General features: G+C 38.0%; 1 protein-coding gene across 8 annotated transcripts in view; it reads right to left on the bottom strand.

Moving 5' to 3' along the window:
- Positions 1–16,816, bottom strand: part of Srsf11 (serine and arginine rich splicing factor 11) — a 28,886-nt gene that overhangs the window by 3,035 nt on the left and 9,035 nt on the right. For 5 of the 8 annotated variants that reach the window (XM_041633335.1, XM_041633033.1, XM_041633094.1 and 2 more), the window contains 8 exons: positions 12,563–12,696; positions 8,754–8,863; positions 7,951–8,043; positions 7,371–7,420; positions 5,727–5,854; positions 4,043–4,124; positions 2,472–2,603; positions 694–783 (listed from right to left, as the gene is read on the bottom strand). In XM_041633335.1, the coding sequence (XP_041489269.1) occupies positions 694–783; positions 2,472–2,603; positions 4,043–4,124; positions 5,727–5,854; positions 7,371–7,420; positions 7,951–8,043; positions 8,754–8,863; positions 12,563–12,696 (819 nt within the window). Of the gene's footprint in view, positions 1–693; positions 784–2,471; positions 2,604–4,042; positions 4,125–5,726; positions 5,855–7,370; positions 7,421–7,950; positions 8,044–8,753; positions 8,864–9,155; positions 10,077–10,540; positions 11,860–12,562; positions 12,697–16,816 lie in introns of those variants that run through there. The other 3 variants (XM_041633498.1, XM_041633516.1, XM_041633421.1) reach the window with 3 other exon arrangements.

Here is a 16,816-nt window from a genome sequence, read left to right as displayed (position 1 = left end):
TGTGAGCCACCACTGCCCGGCTGTATTTTTTTTTTTAAATATTTATTTATTTATTGTGTATACAATATTCTGTCTGTGTGTATGTCTGCAGGCCAGAAGAGGGCACCAGACCTCTTTAAAGATGGTTGTGAGCCACCATGTGGTTGCTGGGAATTGAACTCAGGACCTTTGGAAGAGCAGGCAATGCTCTTAACCACTGAGCCATCTCTCCAGCCCCCGGCTGTATTTTTTTGAGACAGGGTCACATAATACAGTCTAGGTTAGCCTTGAATTTGGCATTCTCCTGTCTTAACTTCCTAAGAGCTAGGCACAGACCTTCTGGGGCATTCATATAAGATAAGTCCAAGCATGTCTGAACTACATCTGATTGAACTGAACATTAAGAATATATTTTCTATGAAGATTTCCACACCACTTCCATTTTCAGTGTAATAATTTACATACAGTGACTGCCGTCAAAGATTGAGAGCACTTAAAACGTCTCCCATTCATTTATCATGAAACTACTACGTGGGAAGCAAACATTCTTGAGAATAATACACGAATATTGTAAGCATCACAGCAAAACTATCCTAACAATTCAGTACGCTTGCCCAAGTCTCGTTTTCTCAATGCTGAGGTATTTTGAACATCTACTGCCTACTGAAAAACACAGCTACCCACTGCCCCCCAGGCCCAGGGTGCTGCCCTTACCTGCTTGCACTCCGAGAACGTCTGGCTGTACTGTAGCTTTTTGGTGGGGTTTTGGAACGTTTCTTTTCTTTATCTTCTTTCTTTTTGTCTCTAACAAACATAATTTAATAAAGTGTGAAGAAAGACTAATACTTCATTCCATGTAACCGCACTCTTGTGAGACATGGCCTATGTGTGATAAAATAATTTCTCTAAGCCTCATATTTTCTGATAGGTCACCTAGAAATTACTTCCAATAGTAAAGTGGCCTAAATGCTAAGAAAGTATTTAGAATGCTGGCTAGTTTCTTGTGTTTGGTGCAGAATTCAATGGGTTTAATCCCTGTCGTTGGGCCCTTTCCACTTCATTATAAGTTCCTGAGCTCTGTCACAATGTCAGAAAAGAACAAAGCACCACAGCCAGTCAGTCATTCTTGCCTTCAACGAACACCTGCCCAGGAAACCACCGATCACAGACTAACCAAAGTTTCTACCCTTTTTTGCTACTGCATACTGAGTTAATCAGTGGCATCCAAATACTTTGCTGCCACAATGGATAGGTAGGTACACAACCACACTCAAGTGCACAGCTCCTTCCCACTCATTTCTATTTAATCCCATAATGCTTGCTCTTCACTTTGTCTCCTTCCTCCTCTGGTTCTTCTGCTCCAGCAGTCATCTTCTCTACCACCAACTCTCCTACTACTGGGCTCCAGTGTATGTTCTCCACTACTCCATACCACACACTTTGAGTGCTATACCACAAAGACCTTCCTTCAGTAACTGATCAATACATCTGAATGTATATAGCTATCACTTAACACTGGTCCTTCCCCTGTGACTATTTCTTGCTTTCAATAGAAAGTTCTTAAGGAAAGCAATGCCCAATTCCTTCTCTGTGTATGGAAACAGTTCCTTTCCTATCTGTTAAGGTACATGTTCACCAGCGATAAATGTTTGGGGGCGGGGAGCAAAAGGGAACTACCATATTCTTAGTTATTCAAGACTAGACCACTGACTTAAAGAATCCATCTTTGAGTGAAAAGATGTCTTCTCTGATGCATTTACTTATTTTTAAACTTGTATGTATCTGCATGAATTGATGTGCACCAGAAGAGGGTGTTGGATCTACTAGACATGAAGTTATAAGCAGATGTGAGTCACTTGATGTCAGTTCCAGAAACCAAATCCAGGTCATCTCTAAGGCTAGTTTTTTTCTTTTTTTTAAAATACATTTTTACAAATCCTTGATAAATCTTATAGGTCAGATCATGGAAGAAAAGACTTTCTCTAATATGGCTCCATGTTTAGACCATAAATGATCCTTCAGGAATGTTTCTAATCACTGATGATAACATGAAGGTAAATGAACAAAGAGCTAAGTGTCTGCTTGAAGCTCCGTCCTGAACCCAGACCCACGTCAGTGGCTGAATGGAAAAGAGGAAAGACAACAGGATAGGTAACAAGGGTAGCTAAAAGAACTTATGACTAGAAAATGTTATAGGGGCTAGAGAGATGGCTTAGCAGTTAGCTTCTCTGGCCTCGGTGGGCACCAAGCATGCACATGGTGCAGAGACAAACATGCAGACAAAACACTCATACACATAAACTTTTTAAAAATGTAAAAAAGTCACACCTTCAGCTTGGCAAGAGACAAGAAAACCAAAATCAGTATCATCAAGCCATAGCTTCTTTTCCATTTAGCCCCCTACCCACACCTTACCTAGGCTGTAACATGGAAAGCACAGCACTGGGGTCTCAGGACCTTTGGCTGCTGCCTGTCTGTTTACACAAATATACCTGGCTTTGGACGTGCTCCTTGACCTTCTACCCCTCTCTCTGGAATGAGATCGTCTCCGTCTTGGACTTTTGGATCTCCTTCTACTTCTGGACTTAGAGTGTGATCGCCTCCTTGACCGGCTTCGTGACCGCCTAAAAATGTAAACGAGTAATACATGTGCGTATAGATCTAAAATGCACAAAACACTCACCTAAGAGATGAGTTAAGTATGAAACACTGGAGAAGAATTCCCCTCCCTTCAGCTGCTGTTGCCATTTAGCCCAGCTATCTTCTAGACTTCAGAAATTTTTAATGAATATGCTCCCGTCTATGCATGTGCAAATTGCACTCTACAAGCTGATGCCAGAAGACTCCATAACAAAACATAACCGCCCAAGAACCAACAGATATAAGTAACCTAAACTGAATATGTGAAGGATGTTTTCTTGAAGATGAACGAAGCATATTACACCCCTTAAGGAAAACAAATCTGTTGTCAATAATAAAATTTGGCTTCTAAGAGAAAATAAAAAATGTGAAAACTTGATGTTTCTAGGCAAGAGTTTTCTGATTCCTTAGTATTCTGATGAAATCTGAGGTGATATCAAATGCCCTGTCAAAGAACTGGATAGCAGCCAGAAATCATACTAATTTTGGGTAATTAACCAAAGAATAATAATTACCTGAAAATATTAAAACTAACTCTCCTTTTTCTAACTGCATAGCCATGAACCTGGTTTTAAAATATGTGTGAACAAGGTTGATTATGATAAAAATAAATTGTATGAAATTCTTAAAGAATTAAAAATATGTGAGCTGCACATGGTAATGTGGTCTTTAATTCCAGGACTTGGAAGAAGCAGGTGGATCTTTGAGTTTGAGAATAGTTTGGTTTATATCATGAGTTCCAGGCCATCCAAGGCTAAGTACTGAGACCCTATTTCAAATAACAGCCTGCCCTCACAAAGGAAAATAACAAAAGTGAACAAAAATACAGTATGAAAATTAGAATACAAAATCCTATTTGTTCGACTAAGCTAAAACTTTAGATTGGTGAAGTATATCAACCCCTTTTCACTATCAGGTGTTTTAGAGGTGGTTAAGTTTTTTTTTTTTTTTTTGCAAAGCTCTGTAAATGAGATGGGTTAGTTATCAGAAATATATCTGACAGCTTCAATTTGTCAGATATAACCCACATAAACTAAAGTACATTGCTTTTATTTTTTTTTAAATTTGGAGGGAGACCCACTCTGCTGCAGAGAACTTTACAGAAGTGCGTACCTGGAGTGCGAGATGAGAACAGATTTAGCCTTAACTCTTGCTAGGCAGACAGCATACAATTCCAAAGTCAAATACAGAACACGTTTCAAGTTGTATGTTCTTTTCATACAAGTATGGCATTTTACTGTTTTCTAGCTTTCCTACCAGTAGGTCTTTATTTGCTTTGGTTTTAAGTAAGAACCACTTGCTCACCTTACACCTTTCTCCTAATATTCTCAAAGCAATTTTCCCTTCTAGGGTTCACAGCAGTAATAAGTGATTAGACCCATTTTACATAGGAAGTAGTTCTTAAGGGACAGAAGCTGCTAACCTGTGTCTGGACGACGAAGGGGTCCTCCTCCTTCTTGAGCGCGACCTTGATCTCGAATGTCTTCTCTTCTCTTCCTTCTTGTCTGGATTTAAAAGAAAAGAAAACTGTACCAAGAAGTGCTTAACCAGAGGTATATATGTGAGATTCAGAAATGGAACTCCCTAGTCTCTGACTGTCCAGAAGCACATCTACCCACTGATCCACCTTGCTGGCCTTCCCAGAATTCTTTGTAAGTGATCATTTTATATACAGACTCACCAGGAAGCTTGCTCCAGTGACACGAATTACCTCAGTTTTCAGTAACTTCTATGGTGATTTGTAGTTGCTTGCTAAGATTTCCTCCACTATCTAATCTGAATTGTTCTGGAGGGCCCAAATGATCCCATAAGTCAATATATGAAAAGCTATCTTTTTTAACTTTTTGATTTTCTGATTTGTTCTTCAGAAGGTTCTACTGCATCCTTTTTCCTTTTGGAATTTGTTCCACAAAAATACGTTCAATTCAAGTACGAATATAACCGTTTTCAATCTGACTCAATGAAATGTTTTCATCACACATGTTTGTGTGTGGGCATCTTTAGGGTACCAAGAACAGTCTTTACCTCCTAAGTACTTGTGCCAAAATTCTAATCCAAAGCCATGATTCATTATCCTGTCACTGTACCTTAGTGACAGAATCTGACTGAATTTAGGAAGCTAGCTTTTTTCTGATACATTCCCATTCTTCTACTGGCATTTTCAAATGTGCTCTACCAAACATTTAAGCAAAACTGTCTCGGTCCCAACATACCAAATTTCTTTCTTCAAGACCTTTGGTAACTAAAGCTACTGCTGTTTTCACATGCTCACAGTAAATGAATGAGGCCACCAATTCAGTTAGGTCGTTTCATTTGTGAAAAGGCTTTACTTTACTGTGAATGTCACAAATAAAGCCCTATCATCACAAAATTCATTATAGGCAAATCACAGTCACTTCAGCCTCAGTTCTTAACAGCAGCAATTAGATCATAAAAACTTTAAAGAACCCAACTGTGCATCTAAGACTCCTATCAATTACTTAACGCCTTATCAGATGATACCCTTAAAGTATCTATCAGTTTATTCTTTATAATTGAAAATTACTTTGTAAATGATAAATAACATTTAAACTTACTAAGGAATAAGAATAAAAAAAACTTGAATCAAATATTTAATTGGCCCCTGATAGCTCTATGGGCTGACAAGGGAGGGGAACTTGATTGGGGGAGGGGGAGGGAAATGGGAGGCGGTGGCAGGGAAGAGACAGAAATCTTTAATAAATAAATAAACAGAAAAAAAATTTAATTGGCAAAATGTGCTTCGTGGCCACAGATTCACATATACGTAACATACACACACTAGGACAATGCATTTAATCAATCTCAGAAAGACAATCTATCAGAGCTAGTTCAGTGGTGGTATACCTGCTTTGCATCCACAAGCCTGCAGGTTCCTTGTCATGTCACACACCCAAAAGAACCTGACTGAAAAACTCTTATACGTGATTTATCCCTCAGATTACAGAAAGTCTTAAAACAACAAGAACAAAAACAAATCAAAAAACCCAAGAACATTATTCAACAACTTCTACATTTAGGCCACTACTAGCTTTACAAAGAACCACAATTCAACCAACATTCAAGGAAAATGTGTATGAACATATTACCTGGCTCAATAGCGGCAGAAATCAGGGACTGGGCCTCACGCACCCGCTTCATGGCTTCCTCTATTTCTTTACTAGAGGTGTCTGACTTCAGACTTGGTGAAACAAGACCAGCAGCTACATGATTCAATCTAAAGCAAACAATGAGAAATGAAATAGTTTAAAATTTACCTTTTAGGTTACAGGTGGGGAGAAACTGAGGCAGTGGCCCATAGTTCACAAAACTGCACATGAAATCCTGACAACAAAGGTTAAAATCTGCCTTTAACTGTTTACACATACCAAACAAAACAAAAAATCAAAAACCTAAACAAACCCAAAAACCTAGACAACAGTAATCCGCGGGGAGATTGAGATGTCATTAAGTACAGACACAAATGGTCCTTGAGATGGCTCAGCAGACAAAGCACTCTTGCTGCCAAGTCTCCTAACTGAACCAACTCCTTAAACCTGTCTTAACCTCCACACACACTGCACTGTATTATATGCATGCAAAGTACCGAGCCAAACTGATTTTTTTTAAAAAAAATTCATTTTTTAAAGAGTGCTGGGTGTGGTGGCGCAATCGTTTAATCCTAGCACCTGAGTGGCAGAGGCAAGAACAATCTCTGAGCTTGAGGCCAGCCAAGGCTATACAATGGGGCCCTGGCTCAGTGGTACTGCTGATGTGCTGGACTGTGGGGACAGCAGCAGTCAGGCCACACCAACCACGTCCTTTTCCTGCCATGCTCTCCCACTTTTATGTGGACATGGGATACAGCTTCAATTTAGTTTATGGGGAAAAAGCCTCATTAATGTCACCATCAAATAGAAACGAATTCCACATACTGTGCAAGAGAAACTGTAAGAACTAAAACGGTAGCGTTGGTCACCTAATAGGAATTTCCTTCTCGCACCACCCGGAGGGCTTAACCTCTGCTTTAAAAACCAAGTTTTCTCTTTGGGGCACCTCTGTACTTTCCCCATCTGAGTGCACATACTCTGTTAGCAATGAATGCTTAATACTGACAACAGAAAAATGTGGACTTTATTGGATTTTTTGAGTCAGGATCTTACTATGTAGCCTAGCTGGTCTGGAACTTGCCATATAGACCAGGCTAGTCTCTAGCTTACAGAGATCACATGCCTCTGCCCAGTCCCACAAGTGGGGAGATTAGAGGTATGTACCACTATGCTGGCTCTAATGTGTATTTTGTATGAATCATCAAAACAACTTTCATGCTATCACGCTGTAACAAGCTACTTCTAACTATTTGGAAACACCCAAAAACAGACCCCTTAATATTGGGACCTATTTCTGGATTTCCTTTCTTGTTTCTACAATGCGATACATAAAAGTGTATTAAGAATGTCCAAGAACGGTTAACTTTCTTCTGTTAACTCTATCTGTTCTACAATGTAACACATGACTTATGTCCTAAGAATAGCAACTCTCTATTAACAGTAACTCTCCTCACTCATTGGTTTAGTGGTGTATGCCTGGAATCCCAGCACTTGGGAGGTAAGGACAGGGGTTTGAGACCAGGCTAGTTCACACAATGAATAAATGGCAAGGTGATGTTACATAGTGAGACTTATCTCAACAAGAAACAAAGTAAGTATTCAATCATACAGTATTTAACCAAGGAGACAAAGGAGAAAGCTTACTTGGGATCAACAGTACTCATAAGCTTCAACAGCTGGTCTGCAGCAAGAGACTTAAAAGGAAAAAAAAGTACAATGAGCACACAGAGATAAGTGATTGGTATTTTATTTTCTTAGTGTGTTTTAAAGTTCCAGGACAAACTGACAGCAGTGTAATGTTCGGTGTACATCCTTAACAGACAAATTCAAGCTAATAATTCTAGCAGCAGGTGATGTTTGTGGCTACAGCTGTGAAAAGGAAGGCAGCAAGTTATCAAGAGCAAGACTGAGCAGCTTGGATTTACAGAATCAGCTCTTGATCATTCTAAAGACGTAAGAGGGAAAATAGTTCAAAGAATCAGAAAACAAAATCCAAAACTCCTTATAACAGAACATCTCCAAAAAGTAAGAACTTTGAAACAAAATATTTTTTAAATGTGTAAAGAATTAATGATTGATATAATTTAAATTCCTTTCAAACAAGTTAACAGAATAAAATTACTCCAACACAAACAGCTAACCCTTACTTTGATATGCAAACTGAAGACTAATGAAAGAATCCTCTATGAAAACAAGGTTACAGATGAAAGGTAGAGAGATATACCTGAGAGTTCAAGTTTGTTCCTGGAAGCCCAAGAGCAGCAAGGGCAGGATCAAGAGCTGGAGCTCCCAATGCAGCCAGGGGAACAGCGCCAATCTGCAATGGTCAAGGTTTTCTTATATCAAACTTAGCTTTCTGTACTGGATCAGACAGTATTACAGGTTACATGTGTACTGCTGCAACAGCTCAATGGTATAAAACCATTAATGCTATGGTTCAAATTCTGTCCTATATGATATGACAAACAATATACAAATAACCAAAAATAGCCATGTCCCAGTAAAATATATTATTGACAGAAATAAATGTTGTGACCTGTAGTTTCTCACACGTTTATATAATGGCTAGTGTTTCATCCTTTACAAAACATTACCCCTTTGTAAATTTACAAGAAAAATGAACCTTTCAACAGAGCCTTAGTGTATGCCAATTTTAAGTACTCACTACATCTTTACTACACACACTTGCTAGCTGTTCTGCTCTGTGCTATGATGATCTCAGCACAAAGACTGTGTTTCTTTCTTTGTGTTCTTTTCTGCAGTTTGCTTCTCCCTGGAATGTGTAGTAATCTCCTCTGATTCACTACTCATCCCTTATTTCATTCACACACACACACACACACACACACACACGATCCTGCCTTCTTCCTGACACAATTTTTATTACAGCACACTTAAACCAACACAAACATGGAATGTGTTACAGGCGGTTTGACATTTCACACACCCACAATAAACTTCACCTACTACCAATCACAACATCACACCAAATATGACCGCCCTTCCAGAAGTCAACAGCATAAGTACCTGGGTAAGTGGGTTGGGGGTAGGCAGGAGTCCACCACCAGGCAGAAGACCTGCCACTGCATTAGCGGGTGCCAATAGAGACAAAGCCTTAGTCTCATCAGGAATAACTCCTGCAGAGAAACATTCTAGCATGAGAACGCACCCTCTTCTAAGACAGAAAACACACAAAAACACCCAGAAAAATGTCTCCCTGATACACCACCTGAGTTTGTTGAAAGTACTTATGTTCGCTAAAATATAAAGTTTGATCTCTATGATTATTTATCATTAATTTATGTCAGAATGAAACTTCAATGTGTGAAAATTTGTTTCCTTTTTCTCTACAATGGTTAAGTTTCTAGAGTAAAAAAAAATAGCACAATACACACTACTGTTTTGTTAACACTGCCAAGATTTCATCACCTGTACTCGATTTTTAAGTCATGAACCAAACGTAAGCAAGCACAGTCGGTTCTCCAGGGGTGTGCTCTCAACTTTCAAAAGCTGTTTTATGAACAACGACTCGTGTCGGCTGCTTCACTATAAAGCACACAGAAAAATCAAGATACACAAGACAAAAAAAGTTTGATTTAGGGGTTAATAATATGGTACAGTCACTATGATTTTCTTTACACCTACCATACAAATTTTGTAAAAATTAAAAGAAGGAAAGTATGTAAAGGAAATATTACGTTGGAATCAAGAGTAGGGCTTTTGCTGACTCATGACATGACTATGAATGTTTCTGAAGATCTCTGAATACACAGGGGAAATGTGTGTAGGGAGAGTTTGGGGAAGAGGGGGGAGTGAGGGAGGTAGAGAGAGAGAGAGAGAGAGAAAGAGAGAGAATAGGTAAAACATGGCACATTCCTTACCTGTACAGTAAAATGCTCTAGGTTCCAATATGTGCCATGCTAACCATAACAAAAAATGTTGCTATGTAGTGTCAGTTCAATATCTCACGTGTCCAAAACTCCTTAAGCCCAAAACCACATGTATGCCTGCTTTTAAAGCCTAATCTGTGTATTCAGATAAAATCTAAAGGTCCTAAGACAATTATGTAGACAATTTAAATTCTATCCAACAGCAAAAGCCCTATACAGATGGATTAATCTGTTAATGTGCCCAAGCCCCCAAAATGAGAGTTCAATAATACAATTAAACTACATATTTGCAAATACCAGTAGTATTTCTGTAATACATATTAAGAAACTGCATCTCATCATAAAACATACAATATGTACAGGGCACTTAAGAGAAACTGGATAAGCTGCAGAAGAAAACTGTTGGGTGGTATTTTCAGCAGGGCCTGGTATATAGTTCAGGCTGAACCAGGGAAAAGAACTGTAAAACACAACAACAAAAAAGAAAAACCACTGTTAAATAAAGGTAATGGTTCCTTCCACCTATACTGAGAAGTGCCGATAATATAAACAAATGTATACTACACAGCACTGCTATCTTGCTTGTGTCAGAGCTGTCATCAATTTAGATACCGGGAGTTATGGAGGGAAGGGGAGAAGATCATTTGGATATAGGGCATTAATGCATCAATATTAACAAACCTACAAAGATTAAGGGGTAATTTTGCATGCAAAATTATGTCTCAAGAGGATATATTAAGTATCAACATCTTACTCAAATTAGTGCATTTGCAACATTTCTGGCAAACTAAAATCCTCTTGAATTTATTGTGAGACACCTGAGAGAAGATCTGCATCCATTAAAAAAGTCATGCATCTGATCCTCTGATTAAAAAAGGACTAAAAATAAAACTACAATTTAAAAATAGCAATGAGGCCCCTCACCAGTTAATTTTCATGCGTCAAGAGTATTTTTTTTACTGCTGCTTTGATAGAACCATGAAATACTGCATGAATGTGTAGAAATGAAAGAAAAAGAAACAGACAAAAGAAACAAACATTAACCAAGGAACCTAGATGCCCCCAAATCCATTACTATTAAGAGCACCTTCCACATCCAGCTATCTCTACATTTTACTAAGTAAGACTATTCTTACCGTATACTTTTGGTCTATTGCTCTAACACACTGACCAAGAGCCAACACCAAAGTGTTAAGGCTAAAACCAGAGTGAATGGCGACAAAGGGATCGAACACATCAGTTTACTTGTGGAGGTAACATTAATACAGCACATCATACCACAAATTAAAAGCAGCAAAATCAGATTTCTGAACTAAATTATTTCTATAGCTCTATATACACTCCCCAAAACTTCACTTTCAAAAACACAAAAATTACTATGGCTTAAAATATTTAGTCATAAAACCCCAATTATATGACATACGATATTCCATCCCAGGCTCATTACATTTACGGCTAACTGAAGCACTCTGCACATTACTCACATGGCATGACCGTTTCAAGACCTACTGTCTACTTTACTCATCCTGAATTGAGTTCTGTAAGTTCTGTTGATTTAAGGTGGTGGTTAAGTCTTATCTTATAAGAAGCACACTGAAATAAAAGGAATTGCTTATCCAAAACACACTAAATCAGCTGCTGTCTTTTCTTTCATAGAAACATTGAACTAGCCTCACATCTCATATATGTTAATACCTTGGAGATAGATACACTGTTACCAAAATAGCATGCCGTAACTCATCTCTGAATATAAGTTCTTTATAAAAGACGAGGCAATTCTCTATGATTAGACATTTCACAACTTTCACAAAGTTATGATGGCAAATCTTCACATTTGTCTTCAATTATCTTAGAAGCATCTAAAAAGCAACAATTACAAGATACTGCTTCCACTGACCAGTTTATTAAATGAAGGGGAAAGCATATAGATCCTGGACAGTTTATTAAGCTATTATGTTAGAATTCAGTAAGTATATCATGGCAATGATTTCCCCAATAGATATCTATAGTTACCAACGGCAGTTCACTGGGAACACACTAACTGGAAAATGTGCCTTAGAAAAGGTTACAAAGTGGCATTAAAATTGTGCTGTCCTGTCACAGCGGCTTTTTTAGATCCAAAAACCTGCTCATTTTTTTTTCTGTCAAATTACTTTAACAGCCTAAAACGTAAAAAGAGAGAAAATGCAGTTAACAAATGGTGACAGCAGGAGAACACTGGGGGGCTCGAGTGCTCGCTGGTTTAGTTAGAGTCTAGAGCCTGCAGCTGCAGAGCACCCACTGTGTCCAGCCATCTGGGAGGTTTGCATGTGCCTTCTCCACTACAAAAGTCACACACACAACAGAGAGAAGAGTTCATTATTTTGAGATATTCTAGAAAATATAACAAGAACAAGAAAATCTGGCATAAAAACAAACACCCAGTGCCCATCTGGCACCTAAACTACAGGAAATTTTAAACTTTTGAAAAACTAAAATTATTGTAACCCTTGGTATACTGGAATTCAGTGTGGGGGTTTTGCTTTGTTTTAAGTTAGGAGCGAGTGAGAGAATCAAGGAAATAAAACTGACTTAGCTATTGATTTAGAACAAAAGCATCATGCATTTATTTCAAGATTTCTCTATGAGAATGATATGGTATGATCCTTTACCTTTGGGACTTCTTAACATTAATATATCTCAGAGTTTCAATTAGGAATTCTGTTTTAATAAACTTAAGACCATTTGAAAGACAGCAAAAAGCTAATCACATTATAAAACAGACCCTATTCTCTAAGTTTTAGAGTAAGAAAAAAAATCTCCAAGTAAGAATTATGGAGGGCAGTATAACAAGGGTTTCAAATTAATACTCAGAGTCTGACAAGCTAGTGATGCTTACTCCACACCTACACTGTGGCCGATGGCCAGGCAAGGGTGCCCACATAGGTAGTGAAACAAAGCACAAACCTTCAGCATACGGTACGACTATCAAAGCTCTGTCAACGAACACAGTGTTTGTCAGATGCTGTGCCACAACTGCCGAGTCTGGATCATGGAACTTAACAAAGCAGACACGAGAGGAGACTGGCAGAGGCGAGTCACTAAAAGATAAACGAGCAACATTAGAGAAAAATAGTTCTTTTGGCTTCAACACAGATATATCACCAAATGGCCAACACTTAGGTAAAAATACATAGATGCACGCTAATTTATTTTAACCAATTAAAAAAAGAACATCCTGATGACCTGATAGAATAAGATGCAGTGCAGATATGCTCCTATCATCACCACTTAAATTGTTAATACAGCAGTTTATAAACCATTTAAGTCACAGACAATGATATACTATATAAGTGACTGTGCACACACATGCTTGAGTTGCTCAGGGCAGGCACTGACCCACATAGCTTCTCATCCTCAGTTTTAACACCAACTATATTTAAATACATGTGACAGTTTTGGCTTAGGAAGTTTTCATTATAACTTATACCTCAGTGTAAAAATGATTAAGAATTGTTTATTTCACACGTAAAATACCATAGAAAAGTACATCTAAGCAGGCACAATGGCACAAGCCTGTAATCTCTAGCCACCAAAAGGCTGGGACAGAAACTTAAGTTACAGACCTACTCAGGCTACAATGAAACCTTGTCTCAAAAACATCAAACCACACCAAGCGATCCTGATCTGAACAATAAATTGATTCCACATCCTGACTCTACACCTATAGAATATAGAATTCTTAAGCACCTGATCTGAAGTACTTTCAGAGAAAAGAAAAAAAATTAAGTATATACATAGCCTGTTGAACATGTTATATAGTATATAGCATATAGCATCTCCTCCCCACACTACCCTTCAGCAAGTCAAGAGCACATTGCTTCGACAGACAAGTAAATGGTAAAGTGCAAGTTATGACAGTGAAAAGATGATAACGCAGAATAGGGTTTTAAAAAGATATACTAGGGGCTGGGGAGATAGATGGCTCAACAGTTAAGAGCATTGGCTACTCTTTCTGAAGACGAGGGTTCAATTCCTAGCACCCACATAATAGCTCACAACTATCTGTAACTCAAGTTCCAGTGGATCTAACTCCCTCACATAGATATGCAGACCAAACACCATAAATAAATAAATTAATTAATAATGAAAAGATATAATGGGTCAAATTCCTACCATAAAATTCTATAAAGGCAAGGATTGCATCCTAGATGCATACCACAAGTAACTTGCAGACCATAACAATTTCAATGATAGAACATGGCTGTGAGAAAACCCTACCCAGGCTACCCAAACAGCACCAACATCAATGAAAGCAAGGTGTCTGCTGAAGCAATCTCTTCCTTCTTTAATTCTTTCAGATTCTGTGAATAAGAACTCTGGGTAAAGAACCAAGAAACAAGGCAACTGTATCCACAAGGCTGAAATCCCAATGTTTCCAAAAGGATAAGAGTTTGTTTTTGAGACAAGGTGTTAAATAAGTTCAGGCTGGCCTTGGAAGATCTCCTGATTCTTCTGCCTCCATCTTCGTGACTCAATGTACACATTTTTAAAAATGGGTCTAAAATTTGAGAAGATTTTCAATCAGAAAGTGAAAAGAATGCTCTATCACAAACGCTCAGGCACCTGTTTTGTTTTATACTGTACTGATTTTTTTCATTTTAGACTGTAAATTTTAAAAGCTCTTCAAAATGATGTTTTCTTTTGTTCTTAAAACCCAACAAACCACAACCTTAGGAAACCATAGGCATTCACGTTTCCTAGTCTTCAACACTGGTAACTGTAAAGAAAAGGAAGAAAGAAAGAAGACCAGTCCTTAGAATGGAGAAATGGATGGGTAGTTAAGGGCCCTTTCTTTTGTGGAGGACCCAAGTTCGACTCCTGGCACCTACATGGCCACTTACTTTTAAAACAGCCATGATTCCAGTTAACAAGGGATCCGGTGCACTCTTCTAGCCTCCACGGACACCAGCCATATACATGGTATGGACATACATGCAGGCAAAACACTCACATATACAAAATAAATCTTGAAGTCTATACAAAATAGTTTTTTTTTTAGAAAATCAGAAAACACTACCTTCACGGTAACTGCTTCCCATTTACCAAGCATATTTTATTTTGTGTAAGGACCACATATAAAAGTGTAAGTATCTTTACCCCAAGGAACAGAAAAGAAAAAAAGACTTCCCTGATGTTTCTGTCTGCTGAAAGAATTTAAAAATATCTTCTAAGATGCATACAGAAAATTGTGAATCCTGGTGTTCACCAAGTGCCCACTGAATCAGAATCCCTTTCTCAGGAGGAAATTCATTCTTAAGATCTTCCTATTTATGGCCACACAAGTGTAAGAACTTGTGGTTTAGGCCATCACACTAACCTTTTAATTCCACCTTAGAACTATGCCAGCCGAGTTTTGAGCTTATAAAGAAAGCATCTCCGAGGCCCCAAGTATAGGTAACAAGAGTAACACTCAAGGATTTTTTACTTCATATGCCTCTTCCTAACTATAGAAGGAATACACAGTAACTCGTTAAATCACATTTTTCTTGAAAGTAAATTTAATTCTTCCATTTATCTTGTTTATAAAATTATTAAAATATTTATGTTTGGTCTGTGAAAGTTTCCAAGGAATGTAAAGCTGACATGCTTCTCTGGGATCCTTGCCTGGATAAAACAACCCACTATGATATTCCTTTAAAACCAAACATTTTATTGCTCACTTCAAGAATGATATAATGAACACTATGCTTATAATCACAGCACTTGGGACACAGAAGCAGGAGTACCCTTATTTGAGGTCAGCATGGGCTACACTGACACCCCTCTCAAGAAAACTCTTCCCTAGTCTGAACTGTTTTAGTAGCTGTATATGGGGCTGAACTTAGCCTGTGAACTGGTGATAGCTGCTGTGTCAGTTTTATATAGATTAAAGAGGAAGCTGAGTACACAGCAACCCAGGTCACCTCGAGGAACGAACTCCTGCCACTGCTCATCTTATACGGGAATTACCCATGTCACCACAAAAAGGCCAAACTCAAGTCTATCACACCCTCCTTGAGGAATTGTCCACTAACTAGGTCAGCAACAAGAAATGACCAATATAGTACCTACTGTTTTTTGTTATCTTTTAAACACAATATAGAGTAGCTTTAGAGAATAAACAGAGCAGTTTAAAGTTTGTGGTAGTAACAGAACTTTCAGTAACCTGAAATCAAACTGAATATACAATTTTCTGCAGCTTTACTAGCAACCATAATGGTGTGGTGTGAGAAAAACCAAGGAACAAGGAGCATCTGTATGCTCTCATAAGGAGTTGCCCTGCTGATTTCCAAAGCCAAGATTCTGCTCAACATAACGGTTGTTCCTAAAACTCTACACACTTCACACAAACTGGTAACTGAACCTTGTATATTTTCTCTAAAATTTAAGAACACACCAATGTCAAGCACTAACAGTTATGTGAAAATATTACAAGTAGGAACATGTAATATTTAACACATAGGCCATATGGTCAACTTTGGCACAATTAATGATCACACATACAAAAGACTGTGAAGATTCTAATTTCTTATTTAGAATTTACGGGATATCATAAAACCCCAAAATTTGGTTGGGAGCATTTATTAAGAGTAACCACTATTGCTTTCACTAAACTTCATAATTCTTCCTAGAGGGCACGCAATGATTTCAACTATGCATGTATATTTCAACTTAACTTTATAATTTCTTTGTTCTTTGCAGTGAACACACTCATTTAATATTATTCTAATAAAAACAACTTTCAATAAGACAAAAACCACATAAAACCTAATTCAAATTTCAACATTCTGTAAAACCCCTTCACAGTTAATTATATAAATCTGCCTGTTACTTAAACAACACCCCCGAGATTCTGCTATCATGCATTTTAGTCTATCAATAGGGTAACTGATCTCTGATATTATTCTTCCCTAGCTCAAAAATCACTGAAGAGCAATCCTTAATGATCTGTGAACAGCACACAAATATTTACACCAACTGAACAGACCAATTTCATTTCCTTTCTATCAAAGCTGGTGATTAGTTTTTTTTAAGGGGGGGGGGCTTAACCAAAAGATTAAGTGCTCAAAGTAAAATGATGGTGTGTCAACAATGTCAAGAGGAAAAACATGACTGAAACACCACTTAGGCGTTCATGCCTGGCCTCGGCCTGGCAGGGCCGTGGATCTTCCACGCCAG

This window comes from Microtus oregoni, unplaced genomic scaffold, assembly GCF_018167655.1.
Source record: "Microtus oregoni isolate MIOR12 unplaced genomic scaffold, Mior012 000000F_ref0000247, whole genome shotgun sequence".
NCBI lineage: Eukaryota > Metazoa > Chordata > Mammalia > Rodentia > Cricetidae > Microtus > Microtus oregoni.
The sequence above is the reverse complement of the archived record's forward strand: the minus strand, read 5'-3'. Positions and strand labels throughout refer to the sequence as shown.